General features: G+C 44.1%; 1 protein-coding gene across 1 annotated transcript; it reads right to left on the reverse strand.

Annotated features, from left to right (window-relative positions):
* Positions 1-8803: 8803 nt before the first annotated feature.
* lsm3 (LSM3 homolog, U6 small nuclear RNA and mRNA degradation associated) lies at positions 8804-11721 on the reverse strand. Its single transcript, XM_056606698.1, has 4 exons — positions 11651-11721; positions 10624-10734; positions 10244-10339; positions 8804-9465 (listed from the first exon to the last, which is right to left on the reverse strand). Exons 1-4 carry the CDS (start codon positions 11669-11671, stop codon positions 9385-9387), a joined length of 309 nt encoding a protein of 102 aa, XP_056462673.1. The 5' UTR covers positions 11672-11721; the 3' UTR covers positions 8804-9384.
* Between the last annotated feature and the right edge of the window lie 6729 nt (positions 11722-18450).

The raw sequence follows: 18450 nt of genomic DNA on the forward strand, positions 1-18450 counted from the left end.
CGTCTGTTGGCTGGCTATATTCTAAACGTCCAACCTTGCGTCCAACGCATTGCTGTTTGCCCTTTTGGCATGTGTTTAAGTTTGAATGTGAACAAAGTTCCAAGTTCGGAGTTCCCGACTGGAGCACCAGAGTGTTGCGAGGAGGGAGGGAATGGTTGCTGCCTGGTGGTTGATGCAGCTCATTCATAACGGACCTAACCTCTGATCCCCGGCTCAGGCGGAGCAGCAAAAGGAGCAGAGATTCCAGACGACACATGTTGTGTTTGGGTGTTGTTGTAATTCACATTCAGCAACAGATTAGATTGGGATCAGATAAAGAACACAAATAGTGTCACAACTTGTATTGTTGAGACAAAGTGTGTTTTTGTGTGTGTGTTGGTTCTGTGTCTCATTCTGCTGTCTACCAGTGTGGGTGCTGTAGGCAGGATCCGATCATTCAGACGTTCACCGTGCACAAAGGAGACACAAAGAGATAAAGGAAGGAGAGCAATTGGAAGGTGATCTCTCTCCAGTCTTTAAGTATATGAATAAGAGAAGACAGCAGAGAGAGTGAAACCAGGGTTCACCTTACATTCACACATTCACACACACACAAACACACACACACACACACACACACACACACACACACACACACACACACACACACACACACACACACACACACACACACACACACACACACACACACATACACACACACACACACACACACACACACACACACACACACACACACACACACACACACACACACACAGATCTGGAGGAATACGTTTGTTCTAACCATTTTGCCCTTTCTTTTGTACGTAAAAGTACAATTTTGGTTTTCTTCCCAGTTATTCTTTCAACATATATAAACATATTCACAGATCCTTTATCATATAACATATTATTATATTTGTTATCATGCACAAATCAAATCAGCTTTTGTGCAATATGATAGAGATACAACGGGAGAGAGGATAAGCAAGCAAAAGACCTGTGATCAGAATGTATGATATGATTGTAACACGAGTTGCTTCTCTGTGTGGTTCTGTGGTGTTCCAGCTGAGAGTAGCGTCCATGAAAACACCAGCAGCCCGGTCGGAATAACGAGATGTTTGGTTAAATATTGAATATACCTGCGGCAGGGTTTATGTCAACACACAGCTCTACAGGGAAGTTATGTTTCACTGGCTATTTGACTCTATTGCATGTGTGTGTGTCTATGTGTGTCTGTGTGTGTGTGTGTGTGTGTGTGTGTGTGTGTGTGTGTGTGTGTGTGTGTGTGTGTGTGTGTGTGTGTGTGTGTGTGTGTGTGTGTGTGTGTGTGTGTGTGTGTGTGTGTGTGTGTGTGCGTGTGAGAGAAAGCGAGAGATGAAGAATAGGGAAGCTAACTTCATTGAACAATGAATGTACTCAACTAGAATTAATTCCACATGCCAAGTTGTGCAATAACAAGTGGTTTTCATATGTCGTAAGTAATAAGGGCATGTATTTCCTTGTTGTTGTCAAAGAGCTGCCATGGATTCCAACGTGTGATTGTTATTCAGATGAATAACCGCCTTGAGACATCCTTCACAATGTCACATGCTTCAATGCCATCTCAGTTCCTGTTTATTGTCACAATCAATAGAAAATACATCACTTACGAATGGCAATTCAATGCATTAATGCAGGCTTCCTGAAGTAAAACATTGAATAAAAACCGAGGACTATTTAAAACATATAAGTTTATATGTAATATATATATATATATATATATATATATATATATATATATATATATATATATATATATATTATAGGCTTACACATGTGTGTGTGTGTGTGTGTGTGTTAAATGCTCTTTAAATGTTGGCCCATACATTTGTAGAGTAACTCGACAGAGTCCAAACTCTTCTGATGCGTGCTCCCTCAACGGTGAAGCGAGCTACATAGCTACCTAGCTCTCTAGAAAATGATGGAAGTGCCCAAGGAAAGTGTAGAGAGCCATTTAGCAATCATGAATGTTGGTTTCGAAAATAGACTGATTAACAAGGTTAAAAGATAGAAAAAAATCTGAACGGAAGGATTTTCTCAGATCATGATATTATTTGCTTTACTTCCAACCGGATTTGGCAAGAGCAAAGAGAGCATGGATGTCACTATGTTTTTTGTTTTTTTAAGAACACAATTCAGGGGCCAAATTTGGTAATATATTGATGTCAAGCCAAGACTGATATTCAGACTGATATTCACCTTTGCGGAATGAAAAGGGAAATATCTAGATGGTCCCATGAGAAACCTCCAGCACATGTCGTAAGCTGACTCTGCTGTTCTTTGTGTTGCGCTGAAAAACATGCGTTTTGCTCATGTCTTTTAGCTTTTGTCATTTAATTGTATTTATTTTAAAGTTAGAACGCATTTTGTTGAGCTGTACGATCTCTGTGTCTCTCAGCTGTATCTCGGACCCTAGATTGAGATCCAAGCCGAGCTTGACCGGGATAAACGGACTACATTGACTTCCCGCGTGAACTCGAGATGGGGACGACGACTGTGTAATTCGTGTCCTGTGTACCCTTACATCACTCACTAAGTCCTTGTACCCTTGCATCACTCACTAATCCTTAGCTCATCGCTGCACTTGCACAATGTCCATTGATGTCCATCTCTTTAACAACATTCAGTGATGCTCGTTATTTTATATCAGTCCCGCTGCCTCCGTTATAAAAGAAGCCAGCGTGTCTGTTCTATGTGCATCCAAACACTGCAAATCCTCATTTAAGGGCCACACAGAGAGCACAGATCATCGTCGACGGGGGAATATAAGCCCTAGATTTGAGCTTGATGTGTTTCCACAGCCCATAATGATCATGTCCTGGCCTTCTGTGCTAGCAACAAGATGAAAACTAGTAGGAAAACGTTCTTTCAGCCTCTGGGGAGATGATGAGTCCAAGTCTATCTCTCTGGGAGCTTATCTGAGGTTTTCCTCAGCGAGAGGTGTGATCCTGAATTCACAAATACATCACATATATGCCGGCTATAAACCTACACATCCCATTATGAAAACATAAGCTACTAATCCCTAAAAGGGAAACAAGATTCCACCACCTAAACCTGTGACGCGGAGATAAGCAGGCACACACCACACGCAGGTACAGAATACATAAAGGGAGCATTCAGCCCTATGCAAAACTGTGGTGTGCTGACTGTACTGATTTTACATACATCAGTTATTAGTTAATTAAAATATGAAGCTTCATTGACAGTCAACCGTCAACCGTAGCGCTTGTTAAATTATAGAACATATATCCCTCATTGGTTAAAATGGAGAGCTGTCAAAATTCCATACACAATACTTATTCTACTTACTCAGAATTTGATCACATGGGTCCTTTCGAAATAATTTATTCAATAATTATTATTAGCTGGGCTAGTAGTAAATCATGAAAATGCTTTGAACAGCTAGTGAACACTGCTCATCCTTATTTGAAGTACTGTTGTTGGCTGATATACGACCACAAAGTGGGAGTCAGAGCTGAAATGTGTGGCCTTGGAATGCCCAGACATGATATGAAGATGTAAAACCAAACAGCCACTAACTTGCTAACCTCCAACGTCTGCATGGGACAGCGTCTCCGAGCCCACTGATGCTGGGAAACAAATGGGTCCCCACACAACGTCACTGCCTGTTACCGGGCAAGATCTGCTCTGTCTGTGTGTGAACAATCCAATGTTTATTGGAAATTATGAAGTGAGATGTTGAGTCATAAGGAGCACATCCTCCTTTCAACTAGCTCTGCTTTTGGTATGATTGGGACTGTGCACAGAGGGCTCCAATCCTACCCCTCTGGTAGGTCCTACAGGGTGGAGTTGGGTTAGGAGGTTTGCCACACTGGAGGAAACCGGTGTGGCTCTGTGCCCCTCCTCCTCTTATTATATACCATTTCTCCATGGGGTCAATGATTGAGGCCTGTGGCTTCTCCAAATCACTGTCATGCCGATGATACCCAGATCTAGCATCCTTTATCCTCAGACGACGTGACCCCTGAACTACTTCAAATCATCTCACCACCGGGGCGCCCCGGTGGCTCACTGGGTAGAGTGTGTACCATTAAGATCCAGTACTTACCGCAGCGACCCGAGTTCGCTAACCTTGACTAAAAGCCTCCTGCTGACCCTAACCTTGGGCTACTACAACTCTCTACTGGCTGACTCTAACCCTAGACTACTGCAACACTCTACTTACTAACCCTAAGCTTGGACTACTGCAATGCTCTACTGGCAAACCCTAACCCTGGACGACTGCAACGCTCTACTCGCTAGCCCTAACCTTGGATTACTGCCACACCCCTCTCGTTAGCCTTAACCTTGGACTATTGCAACACTCTACTGGCTAACCCTAAACCTAGATCACTGCAATGCCCTACGGTCTCCCGGCATACACTGCTGCACAGGATTCCAGAATGCAGCGGCAGCCTTGTGTTCATTCAACCAAAGTGAGCCCATGTCACGCCACGCTACATCTCCCTGTCGCATCTCCGCATGACCAATCGTCGCTTCCCTTCACTTCCCAAAAAAACATGTTTTCCACGCGGGGATTGCTCACCCATCAGTAATCATGTCAGTTTAATCATCATGGGGACATTGTCCTCATGGGCCCGGGACACAAAGGTTTAAAGGGGACGGTTGGATGGGGCGGGGTAGGTGGAGGACCCACCTTGTGATGCTCATTCCTGGGAGACAATGGGAGCAACGTCCCCCTGCCCGGGGTCACAGCTGGGGGGTCAACGGTATGCTCTTCAGACATGTTTTGGGCAGTGCAGGATCTATTGGAATTTTCTATTTACTTTGCTTCATTAGGGTAAGCAACTCAACCATCTGTTTCAGGAGATTATTTTGTTCTGGTGGAAGTGTGTGTGTGTGTGTGTGTGTGTGTGGGGGGGGGGGGGTCCTTGTGCAAAGCAAGCAAAGTAATAGTTATAGTAATTATATTTATAGAAACGATATCGTCATTTATTTAGTTTACTGTGGTTCACAACATTTGGGAATCTGAAGTTGACGTCACACTGTTCAGAACGCTAGGGTAAAAGCGCCCATTTCGGAGTCGCTGTCACTGGTGGTCTATCGGTTCCGTCTCACAAGATGCAACCGGTGTGACGTAACTTCCCTGCTCTGACTCATTACCATCAAACCCCTTGGAAGTGAAAGCTAACATGGCAATCTAACTCAGATCGCAATGGCAGGCTCCAGCATGTCCTGTACAACAGGCGGGAGGTCCTAATATCCGCCCAACCAGAGCTGAAGAGCAGAGAGCAGCATCATCCAGGAAGATCTGATGAAAGACATACGACCGACATCTCAGCGTGCCTCATTTCCTCTTCAACAACAGCACCATGATTGGAGGACGAGGGGTCTGCTTCGGGTACGAATGACATCACAAATGCTAAGAATATTGCGAGGACCCCCGCTACGGCAATATCCTGATGTCGCTCATCCTAAAGGAGCGATGCGGCGCCCCTCTTGTGTGTAGTCGACACTCATATCCTGCCTCGCTTGGCTACGCCTTTTCATTTTAACTGTGCTGGAGCCTGCAGATTCACATATGGGCGTGTGTGCGCGATATAAAACCAAACACACACACACATTCCATTCATGTTTCTGAAGTTGACGGTGGTCTGCAGGCAAAGCTTGCTGGGAAAGACATACAATAAATATTCATACACACATGTACAGACCCGCCCATATAGATGTCTGATTACAGACCTAAACCAAGTCATAACCTATACACGTACAGACTCATGCATACAGGCCTATAACACACAGCCAGCCATACACACAGCTTCATGCACAGACAGGTGAGCGGGTTCAGTATTAATGCGGTCGCATACATACACACGTTCACAACCACGAGTCCCTGTGAGTCACATATATCCATCGGCTGAATGAACATACATGTTACGTAAGCAGGCACATTTAAGCAGATACACACAGACACACAAATACATTTCTATACACAGATAGGCAGGAAAATACACATGCACACACAAACACACACATACATGCATGCAAAACCGACACATTAAATGTCCCATGGTATGAACAATTTTAACATTTTCTAACATTAATATGAGTTCCCCTAGCCTGCCTGTGGTCCACCAGTAGCTAGAAATGGCGTTAGGTGTAAAACGAGCACTATATCCTGCTTCGCCTTTGAAAAATGAAAGCTCAGACTCTCCGATTTCGAATTTGTTCAAAAGTTACCTCCCCTTTCACTTACTTGCCCACCAAGAGAATTTAGCCTGCCAATGAGACAATGAGCTACGACCCGTGTGAGCGCCACGTGTGTGTGTGTGTGTGTGCGTGAATACACACACTGTAATGCAAGTGTTCTTTGTTATTTGGATAACCGTTCTGGTGTTGGTGTTATGGCGCATACCACGTCGGGTTCTCTGACGTCTCTGGTAATTCCACAATGAGACTCGTAGTGGGGGTTATCTCAGCCATGGTTGAGCCAAGGAATTGGGGGAAAAGGAACTTTGGCTTTGACTCCCTGAAGTACATGAACTGCGACATGGAGGAGAAAGGGATTGTTGCACGCGATCGTCTCCCACTGGAGCCCCGCTGCCGCGAGGTAGCGGCAGCGGAGCTTCACCGCCGCGGGGAGGTGGTGCCTCGGCGCAGCCCGCTGCCGAGGCAGTGGTGCCTCGGCGCAGCCCGCTGCCGAGGCGGTGGTGCCTCGGCGCAGCCCACTGCCGAGGCGGTGGTGCCTCGGCGCAGCCCGCTGCCCGCTGCCGAGGCGGTGGTGCCTCGGCGCAGCCCGCTGCCGAGGCAGTCGACAATCGCGGGCAACACTCCCGCAGGTTTACCCGGAGTGTTCTAGAATATTTGCAGAACAAGGCCAAATGGTGTGTTCGCCTCGCCATTGCGATACATCTAATGTAAACACGAGCGCATGATACAGTGGCCGCAAGCTGCTCAGGGCCACACCCCCACCTTGACCTGCCTCTTAAAATTGGCACGTTTGTGGAAAGCTCATTGTGGGACTGGCTCGTAGTGGCTGTAATTCTGCACCAAGGCTGAATTTCTTGAACATCTTCTAGTACTGTATTAGGGGCCCATTAACACCTATATATAAGCATCCATAAAGTCAATAAAGCCATGGGACCTTTAATATGTACTTCACACTTTAGGTGTACTGGGCTGGTCCAAGTGTCCACCAGCAGACAACCCAACATAATATAATACTAATACTATGATTCATAATTAGAGACGTCAATTTAAGGAGATATATAGTACATTGAGAGGACCTTGATTCAACATTCATGCCATATTGGCTCAACATGGATGGTAATCATAGAGTCAATACAAATCGTAGATTTCTTGTTAATCGTAGTTTGGAAAGCACAAAATGCACACAATACCTTTGTCGGATGTGTGTGATGATTTGGGTATGGATATGTGTAACAAAAGCCTACACAAATGCATGGAATTATGCAAAAACACGCAGACAGGTGCAGGATAAAGGTGCACACAAGGACAGAAGTTCATACATAGTTTTTAGCCTGATTTGATCAATACACTGCGGTGGAAAACTTGTAATGGACTGAAGGAACCTTTAAGTCCCTTGAAATGTAATTCCTAGGACCATAATCTCTGGGTAATTTTGGAGCTAACAAACTCACTCTTCAATTCACTTGTTTGTTGCGGCGTATTGCTTTTTTACGCCATCAGGTGCCGCCAGAGGACGATGGGAAGGTCTTCAAGATCAACGCTTTTAGTTGTCAATACATCATCCAACTTATGGAGCACACCTATAGATCTTTTTTTTTTTCCCAAGCTTCTATTAGTACCCCACGTAAGCATCATTGTAAATCGTATGTAGTCTTCTACTGGTGGACACTGGGAGCTGATCAGCAAAACACGACTGTGGTGCAGCCCTGAGCTGCCCAACTGGAGGAATTGGAACAGCTGAATCCACTGCGATAACAGAGTCTCAGAGGGAGGTGTGAACGACCTCATATTCACATCTCCTAGAAGAGGGTGACAGGTGTGCATTAAATGTGACGTAATGCAGTAGCACCGGAACTTTGTGATTGGCTGAGAGCGGTTCTTCTGTCGACCGGCCAGACCACGTGCTCGCTGCATTCGTATGGAATACAAGTGCATGGCAGAGGTGTGAAATACAACCCATGTTTATCGCAAGGCTGAGAGAAACGTTTGAGCGACACCTGCCATGCGGTGTATAATCGGGTTGCTGAAATAAGACACAACATATTAAGACATGTAAGGAATTAGTCCTACATATGTAGCTGCACCGAGCCTATTGTTATATGCAAGTTGCCTTACATCTAAGCACAATGCTGACTAGTGACAAACGTCCGGTGCCACAATTTGTACATTATTAATGCTGGGCTAGAGCCTCAGAATCAGCCGGATCAGAGTCTGTTGGTTGGTTTCACTGGCTGAAATCGACACTAAATTTCATGCAAAACAGTCAAATTAACCACATGGGTTTAGGCAGCGGCCTCTTGACTCTGAACCAGACGGTGTATGCGCTGAACTTGCTTGAAATATAAGGTTCACATTGCCATCTAGTGGTGATCTAGCAGAGGTCAGATGGAGATTTAAGGTTGGTGCCTTCTATGGGTAGGTTGGTAGGTTGATCCATCCATCATACACATCAACTTAGAAAAAAAGGCCTTGTAAGGGCTAATCAACATCACACCTGGCAGTAAAAAGCGGCCACCTTAAACATTTGTTCACATGCTACCAAGGTAACCAGGCTTTGGAAGTCAGTTTGGTTTGAAGGATAAGGAAAAACTGGAAACAAGCACTTCTTTTTCAAAATCATTTAAGTTTACTCAAGTGCACAGTCAGAAAACGGACAGCATAACATAAAAACGTTTCAAACATTTTTACTCAACTCAATTGTTTAATCTTGAAATAACTCCCAAAATAATAACCAGAAATCATGCACTTCATTGTAGGTTTTGGTTAACAAAGTAAATATTGGAATCCCTCATGCAATTGAGCCCTTAACATTGTTTGCTACAGGCTAACAAAGGCTTATCAAGCCTAACTGAGGATAACTAAAAAGTGAGAAATCGCTCCGCGCCCCGCTTGGTTCATCGTGACAGATGTTTCTCAGCAGAAACTGCAAATTATTTTGCTCTCAAATCCACCTGGAGGATTTGGCATGACTGACTAATACAAAAAACACATCAAGAATAACTATTCTTCAGAATGGAAGAATTGATTTAAACTGTCCTAAAAAATTAAAAAACACAACAAAACCAAGTTGACATGTTTTTCTACCTCCCCCCGTGGTAGAGATAACCCTGCCTCGACAGTCTTCGACTGGTCAGGTCAGCGAGGTCACTACCCCCCCGTTGGTTCAGAGTGACCAGGAAGTGGCTGTTAGCCCACCCTGAGGGGCGGAGCTACAAGAACCACACCGTCTCCTCTGACAAACAACATGGGGATGTTCCTCTTGGTGGACTACAGCAGGGAGACGGGAGCAGAAGGAAAACCACATCAATAACCTAGGTCATGTTAGTCAGGAGTACATTGTTTTTATCGTTTTATTTCCTTTACGATCGTAAATATGCTGAAACCTTTGTCTGGGAATTGTGCGACATAAATCAATGTAATAACTCCCTTACACTTGGGGGACATTTCAGAAGGAACTGCTTTTAGAGGGCTACTAAACCTACCAACCATCCCAGTGGACAGTAGATTGATATATCCATTAATCATACATCTGAGTGGACTCTCCCACTTTTTATAGCTTGTGATGCCTCATAGCATGAGGCATCCCCCCCACACCCCTCTTAAGCACTTATTGCATGTTCCACGTCCTGGCACTGAATGCATATTGTACATCCTTGCACTTTAAAATGGTACTTAGCATTTTGTAGCATCTTAACCTTGCTATCTTTGTTGTATACAGGAAATGTAAAACTAACAGTTGTTAGTGACTGCACTTAGTTCTATGAACGTCCTTACTGTACCGACAGCAATGTATTGTTTCTCTTTCTTCTGACAAATGTACTTATTGCAAGTTGATTTGGATAGAATCGTCTGCTAATTGCCCTAAATGTAAAAATAAAAATGTACTAAATGTAGAATTGGGGCCCATAAGGCAGGATAAATAGTAAACCACACTTGCCCCATCCATCCAACCAACCCCTCTTGGAAGACTATACGTTTCTGTGTCTTGTATGTCCTTTGTACAGCCCTTTTACGTCCCTCACCAGGACTCAACCAGGACTAGTACCTTGTACAGCTCCTCGTACGTCTCCTCGTCGATCTCCACCGTTGTCACCGTCTCCTCCACAGCCCCCAGGATCATGTTCAGGTGCTGGTCGTATGCCTGGAACACAAAAACACATTCACACTTGAGCTGGGATAGTGGGAGCTCAGGCCTAGACCACACTAGGGCCGGTTTGGATAGGACTCGTGGACAGGGAATTTGGGTGTGGAGTTAGCAACTGGGTGTGAAAGTATGAATGTATATAACATTGTAAATTTAAACCTTATTTTGTTCACAGAAAATGCACAGGGGGGGCTTGTTCTTTCGGACTTGATCTAAGCTTTTCAATGGATTAATGAGTAAACATTTGGACGATAACAAAGTGAATATTTGTGCATGCTCACATGCAGTCTGCCGCGGAGCTCCCGATCGTTCCTCATCTTGACGTAGATCCTCTCGTCCAGACTGAGCCTGATCAGATCCAGGGGCTCCTCCACCGTGTTGGTGGTCTGTTGCTGTGACACACACACACACACACACACACACACACACACACACACACACACACACACACACACACACACACACACACACACACACACACACACACACACACGGTTTAAATTAAAAAATAAGTACATTCATTATAGAATAGAAAGGATGCTCTTGTATTAGTCAGTCAATAGCATAGTGTATGGGATTAAATTCAGCCAGTATATAACAAATAACGAGTTTTTAAGTTGAATTTTGCGGTGGAAACTAGCTACGTGCCTCATGTGGTCACTGTTAACACGGAGGATGGCTGGCAAAGAAAATGTTTTTTGTAACCACCTTCCAATATCGAATAGTTTGAACGTGCATGCGTCCTCGGCATTGTAAGTGGTTCAACAAAAGTATAGTTCGGTCCCTAGCCGACCGCGGAGGAGTATGTGACCACATAATGTGTATTGTGTGTACACATGCTGTGCTCGGTGGAACCAGAAGAACACTACTATTACAGGGAAACGGACAACAACCACAGCGCTAGTAACAAATTACACAAAGCAGCAGCCTAAAAAAAATATATACTAGTCCCCCTCTCCCTAATGCTTGGCGCGGTATAGTCCCCCTCTCCCTAATGCTTGGCGCGGTATACATGCATTTAGACAAGTTATTAACATTGATAGTTTGCCTTTGCATAATGCTTATAAGATGGACCACAACAAAACGAACCACGATTGGTGTCACTACTACATGCTACATCGGTTGCTACTTGATGCTAACTGAGTAAGTCCTGTTATTCGCCTCAGAAGACTACCAATGGGAAATAGTCCAACCGATCAGTGTGCCTCAATTTAGTTCCCATTGAGAGTAGGTTAATTGAGAAATATTAATTGACAATATGCGGTAAAATGTTTGCGATATAAAGTGTGTAAACGTGCAAACACTCACAGGTTCGACTTCATCCGCCATTTCTACCACGTGACTCGGAAGACATCAGGTTGCCAGATCCATAAGATATACGTATTCTAATTTACCTAAAAGGCCACGCGTTCGTTTTATTCAACAATGCTTTTTTTTTTTTCTAATTTAGGTTTTCTCTTAACGCATCTATTAACATTTTTGTAATTTAGCTTAATTTGAATGCACAGTTTGTAAACGTGTTATAAATAAATTGAACTGTTCATGTCTGGACAGGGATATACCTACTTAATTAATCCACTTCGATCACTAAAGAAAGAGTTAATGTGAATTAAATGATTGTTGAGAATTAATTCGGAAATGCATTCATTTGAGAGATGCTTTTGTATCGATCTGACTGCACGGGATGATACAGCCTTTAGAGCGGAGGATGTCGCCCTAACCTGGCAACTTGGATTGAAAGATCGAGTACCACTCTCTCCTCTTCTTTCCATCTCCTCTAGTTCAGCCAACTGGACGGTCGCTTTTGTTTCACAACGTAAGTTATACCGAAGCTCATTATAAGTTACTTCTGAAATTTAAAACATTTTTATTGTAATAATATTAGGTTAGCTTCAAAGACATGTGCATTGATTATATAGAGGCTTGGGTATAGCAATTATTCTAAAAGCGCAACAATTGTTTTCCCCTAAAAATATATTTAGCTGATGATTAGGTAATCGAAACAGCAAACGATGTAGGCATAGTCTGCCGTTGAATGTGTTTTAAGTGTTTCAAATCTTAACATGAAAAGTGATTCAAAGTTTCCCCGTGCGTTGTGCCACGTCGACTCGACTCGAGTGTGTGTGTGGGTGGTCCACCTCGGAGCGACCTCTGTGTTCGGTGACCCAATAGTTCTGCTTCTTTCATAAATTATAGTATGTTATTATGTCATTATCAAGAGGACCTCGGTTTTGCCTCCACTCCACGTTCCAGCCCAGTGCCCCATACTGGGTCTGTCCGGTAAGGAGGGACATTAGGGCAGCGGTGTTACCCATTCCACTCTCAGCTCCCCCCGTAGCTCTGCGGTGGAAGAGATCCCTGCCACATGCCCCCGTATACGGCCCTGCCGTGTTGAATAAGATCTATGGTTGTAATATGATATTGCATTGTATTCTGGGAAGCAGGGGATAGTCTATTTATAGCCATGTGTCGGATAACAGCCATTGTAGACCCACACGAGGTTTTGATAAGCTTTTAAGAGGAATATATAATGGTAAAGAACCGGGCTCAATGTCATCATTGAGATTAATATTTTTTTTCCCCGTTTGCTTTTCGCTTTGAGTGTGATTTCTCTTAAAAAAAGTTTTCCGGGTTAAATGTGTTCACGTTTTGTAATCTTGACCTTTGGCACATTTGTGAATTGCTGCCCCTCATAGCCCAGGAGTAACATGGAGGTCGGCCACAAGGTGTCGCTCCTGGAAAGGAAGTAGGTCGCCGATCGATCACCAGCCAAGTTCAGAGAGGAGAGAGAGGACATGTATCAAATCCACGTTTCAATCAGCAGGAATAAAAATAAAAATATTGAACCACGTTAGACATTGGTAAGAATTTCGGTCATTAGTCTCAACCAATAAATATTTTTTTACATAATGCTGATTTTGAAATGACTTTTGAATGTATTATACACGTGCATGTTATAAACCTGTTTCACTTGAATGTAATTGTTATTCTTTCTTTTGCTGGCTACTGAATTGAAAAGATAACATAAGTCTTAATCTATCTCATTGCCACTAGAGGGCGAAGTTACATTATGGGCGTATTAATCGGTACCAGCAGTATTTGACATATCGATATGGCAATAACAAAAATAAGCAAAGAATTCAGAGGAACGTTTTAAGTTTTGCCTTAAATAAATGCTCAATACAGAAGTTAAGCATATTAATTGGGGATATTTCTACTATCACCCAAGTAGTCCTGCCTGAACTTTGATTTGAAAAGATTTTAAGTTTTCAGTTGCAATTTCAAATCTCCAGCAGCGCTGTTCAGCTGCGATAAAGATAGTTCCTTACTCAGAATGGGCTCTGTAGGCCTACTCCAGTAACACGGCGTTCCGGGAGACCAGGTGGCTAGAGACCTCTGCTGGAAACAAAGTGAAACTGCAAGAGTTCACAAGGTTCTCATCAGTTTTCCGGGGTCGATTATCGGTTTAGAAATTGCTTGTAACAGCTAATCAGAACACACCTGATTGCAAAATAGAGGCATTTTAATACACTCTGTTGTAGGACACACTATTATAGTCCCTCCAACTTTTCAGTGTGGCTCCACGTTCTAACCATCCAGGCAAGATTGTAGTGACTGCAGGTTAGATTCCCGCCTGCTGTCCTCTGCTGAATGTCATTCCTTCTCTCTTCTTCAACCTACTTTCATTACACCCTTCACTCTTCTTTCCATGAAAAAATTAAAGCCCTAATTATATATTTAAGTAAAACAGGGACAGACGGCCCACCGTCTGTTCCTGAAATACACACAGTCAACAGAAAGGAAGGAGGAGAAAGGAACGTTGGAGAGGAGCAGAAGGAGAATAAGCTAGCGTTCTATATCGGTCGTTACAGTGCAGGGCCACTGAAATAGACCCCGCTCAGACGACCACTCACACACTCATCTGGCTAATGAGTGACAGCTGAATCATGGGCTTTTAATTATGAATGACCACACAGTCATTGGAGGATGGATGGATACACACAGAATCCAACACACCCACACACACACACACACATGCACACACACACACACACACACACACACACACACACACACACACACACACACACACACACACACACACACACACACACACACACACACACATACACACACACACACACACACACACACACACACACACACACACACACACACACACACACACACACACACACACACACACACACACACACACTGTCTTATCCACATACACATAGTCAAACACACACACACACACACACACAATGATGAAAATAGGATATAGGCTATAGCTTTCCAGCCCCACTCACATCCAATCCACAAAGCAAGCCAAAAATGAAACGTCCTTTTTTGATAAGAAGCTCAGGGCAACACAATGTCAATATTTGTCCAACAAACTCTTGAAACCTTCCTTTTCAGTTTCATCTTCCTCCCAAATAAAATGACATGTCTTTTGGTTGAAATTGATCTCCAAAATGTATGGGACTCTGATTCTTTGTCATAATAACGTAATTGTGTTTCTTGTTAAAAGTCCACATTCAGTAGTAGACAAAGACATAACTATCAGTTAACCCTGCAGGATCACACCTCCTTCTGATCTCTGTTCCACTGCCGCTGGAGGAACTCTCCACACTGTCCCGGAATGAAATTAATAAGATCAAGTGTACTGTTTTAATCCTAGGCAGGAACCTAGGCTATCACAGAGGAGAGTTCAGGAACAAATATATGCTACTATTACTGCTGCTATAGACATGACAAGGGCACCATTATAGATAAGGTCAGACATTTAACCAGGACAATCTATCTGTCCTTCTCTCCCGTTACCTCCCCTCATCCCTTTGCCACTCTCTTTGCCACTCCCTCCCTCTCCCTCCCTTTCGCTCCCTTCTCTCTCCTTAGGGGTTCCTCTAGTATAGATGTGGGCCAACGCGACAGAGCTGATGGGAGACTATTAGAATTAGAATGGGAGCAACAGGATACGTCACCAGTCTAGACAGAAGTCTGGAATACCTCCTCCATGACCTAAGAGGAGATAAGGGTGGATGAGGAGAAGAGAAGGAAGGTGGAACGAGAGTAGAAGAGAAAGTGAAGGAAAAGAGAGAGGAGGAGAGATGAATGAAGGGGAGACAAGGATGGATGGGAGGAGAAAAGGTGGAGAGGAGATGAGGAGAAAGCAGAGTGGAGGAGAGGAGAGGAAAAGGGGAGGAGAGGAGAGGGGACAAAGGCTTTTTGTTATGAAGAACGAGATCAGAGTTGTTAAGAGGAGAAGAAGGGGAGAGGCTGGATTTTGAGAAATTAGGACAGACGGACAGAAGACAAGAAAACCTAAGTGTGAAAGGAAAATTGAGCAAGAGAGATAGAGAGAGAGAGAGAGAGAGAGAGAGAGAGAGAGAGAGAGAGAGAGAGAGAGAGAGAGAGAGAGAGAGAGAGGGGCCGTTGGATAGAAAGATATAGAGGTGAAGTCAAGGCGCTGGAAGTCAAATTACTCATGTTGTCTCATATTAATGATAAATGCCTTCTATTAAAATTGACCTCACCATGAGTTGCGGTCAGTATACAGACTGTTCATTCACGCTGGGGCAGGTAGGTTCAGGTGTCCAAATCTGCCAAATGGAAAATCAAATAACTATTTCTAATCCAGGTGATTAATTCTAGTTGATCCGGTCCAGTCTTTCCAGTCGAGCTGATCTGGTCCAGTTCAGCCGGTCCAGTTGATCCAGGAATCCTGCATGACCTTAGAGACAGTCGAGATAATTCTCATGCTGATGAATCGCACGCACGCACGCACTCATGCAAAACACGCATGCACGCACGCACGCACACACACACACACAGGCACACACACAGGCAAACACAGGCACACCACACACAGAGCTACTGAAGGTGTCTGTTCATAATGAATGGCTCGTTATCCAGGCTAATGGATCAACTGAGGCATCGACGGCGTGCTGTATGTCTTCCTCTAATGAACAATGAAGCAGCTTGTAACATGTATTACAAACCTAATGTTCACAGACTGCTAAGCGTCCCTCTCTCCAGCTCCGACTTCTCTCTCTGAACACACTCAATAACAGTGTGGCTATTGCTATGCAGCGGACACTTAAGTCCCTGGCAGTTCTACATTGGGGGTGGAACTCAGTGCCATTGGGCTGGGAGTCGAACCCCCTAATGAGCATCCAGCCTGCTGCATAATAAGCACAACTTCTGAGATCTATGGTCTGTCTCGCACCGCATGGATTTATGAACACACGTTTGACAGGGGCCATCAGTCTTCCTCGGCCGTGAGGCCGCAGGGTTTCCTTGGAAGAGAGGCAGGGGTTCTAAGGCAAGGCAGACCACAAGACCCACACTGTTCCTGATCACCTCCATCACTCACCAGAAGGGGGAGTGGTTACTGGGTACGTTCCCCCATGTGTACGGTCGTATCTGAATCCACTGACGCTCGCTTTGGATAAACAAGTGACTTAATGACGGTTCACACCACAATCACAATGCCGTCCAACCTCCCCACACACACAAAACACACAAACACACCAAATGACTCCAGCCTGAATTCAGATGAACATGTTTACCCTCAACACGTGATGGTTTGAGATGGTTAGCGGTGGCAGGTTCGTACCAGGGGCAGAAGGAACTTTTCCTGGTCCTGTATCCCTGTGGATGGTGGAAATCATACAGGTCCTACCTGATTGGGGTTTGGTGTGAAATGAATAACCCCTTACCCTGGACACTACCCTGGACACTACCCTGGACACTCTTCCCTTATTTTAATTTATATTTTTCCTTGTACATGTCTTGACAGCCCTTGTCCCGTTTTGGGATAGCTATAGGAACATCACACATTAGGCCAATAGTGCACCATAATACATTTGATTGAGCAAAAAAATAAAATAATAATAATAATAATTCAAAATGCAAACGCGTATAGAAAATGCAAACGCGTATATTCTCTCTTTCCACGCATTCCCAAATAAACATGAAAAATAGCTACGCAGAGAATGGATGGAGCATAGGACAGAGGATATTGTATGTTAGATTACATCTGGTGAGTCTAGCATTATGCTAATACACTGTAAGCTGCTTTGCCTCCACACACACACACGTGTGTCTCATGTGTGTGTGTGTGTGTGTGTGTGTGTGTGTGTGTGTGTGTGTGTGTGTGTGTGTTTTGTGTGTGTACACGTGTCTACCTTTAAACAACCTCTTTTGTTATCTTCTTTGGCATTTAGATTCATGTCTAATGAAAAGACTCATGCACTGTTTATTTAGATTCAGAATACCGTATCCTAAAAAGTTTGTGCATCTGCGCACACACACACGCGCACACTTCAACATACACATGCATATAAACAGCCCCATTCCACGGTTGCATACAAATACTAAGACACTTGTAATCTTGATGTCTTAGAAATAAGCCCCTACACACACAAACGCACTTACACACACACACACTCACACACATGTAAATGTGTGAGTCATTAGTGTCGCAAGGGACCAGGGAACAAAAGACTTCCCGTCGGGTTTATTTCAATGCTGCTGGCTACGTCTGATTGGCCGCAGCATGGGGAGATCTGATTGGCTCCCAGTTGGGGAGATGTGCCACTGTGATGACACGCTTGTATTCCCCTGCAACAGTCTGTATCTCACGGAACTACCAAAACTTTATTTATTAGACACAAGCCTTATGAAACACTGGGACAGACTGTGGTTAAACATGCGGGCCGTGAGCCACCAGTTACAGGACGATAATGGAGATGTAACGAGCACGATCATGGGAATACTCTGCCAATACTGCTTGGCAGCATTTACCAAGCATCTTCAGAGAGACAGTGGTTGGCGCCATCCTAAGCAGGACATGGTTCAACAGGAAGTGGTTGATGCAGGGAGTCTGTCCAATCCTAGGTTTCGTCATCCATCGAATTGGACATTGCACTTCTGCAAAGTAGTCCAGATGCAAAACTCATAGCAGAAACAGCTCGGAACGACAAACATTGACTCATCTCCGCCTCGTACGTTTATATCCAGTGACATCATACTCATGTATCACCATAGGGGTGCTGTTGCTAAGGATTCATTTGACTGGTTCGTTTCTGTAGATCCCTTTA

The sequence above is a fragment of the Gadus chalcogrammus genome, chromosome 13, assembly GCF_026213295.1.
Source record: "Gadus chalcogrammus isolate NIFS_2021 chromosome 13, NIFS_Gcha_1.0, whole genome shotgun sequence".
Taxonomy (NCBI): Eukaryota; Metazoa; Chordata; class Actinopteri; order Gadiformes; family Gadidae; genus Gadus; species Gadus chalcogrammus.

Bases quoted from the DNA above. Each gene is read 5' to 3' on its own strand.
- lsm3 (XM_056606698.1), bottom strand. From the start codon at position 11,671: ATGGCGGATGAAGTCGAACCT. The intron at 10,735-11,650 runs GTGAGTGTTTGC...TGTGTGTCACAG, and splicing joins TGGCGGATGAAGTCGAACCT to CAACAGACCACCAACACGGT. The intron at 10,340-10,623 runs GTGAGCATGCAC...TTTGTGTTCCAG, and splicing joins AGCTCCGCGGCAGACTGCAT to GCATACGACCAGCACCTGAA.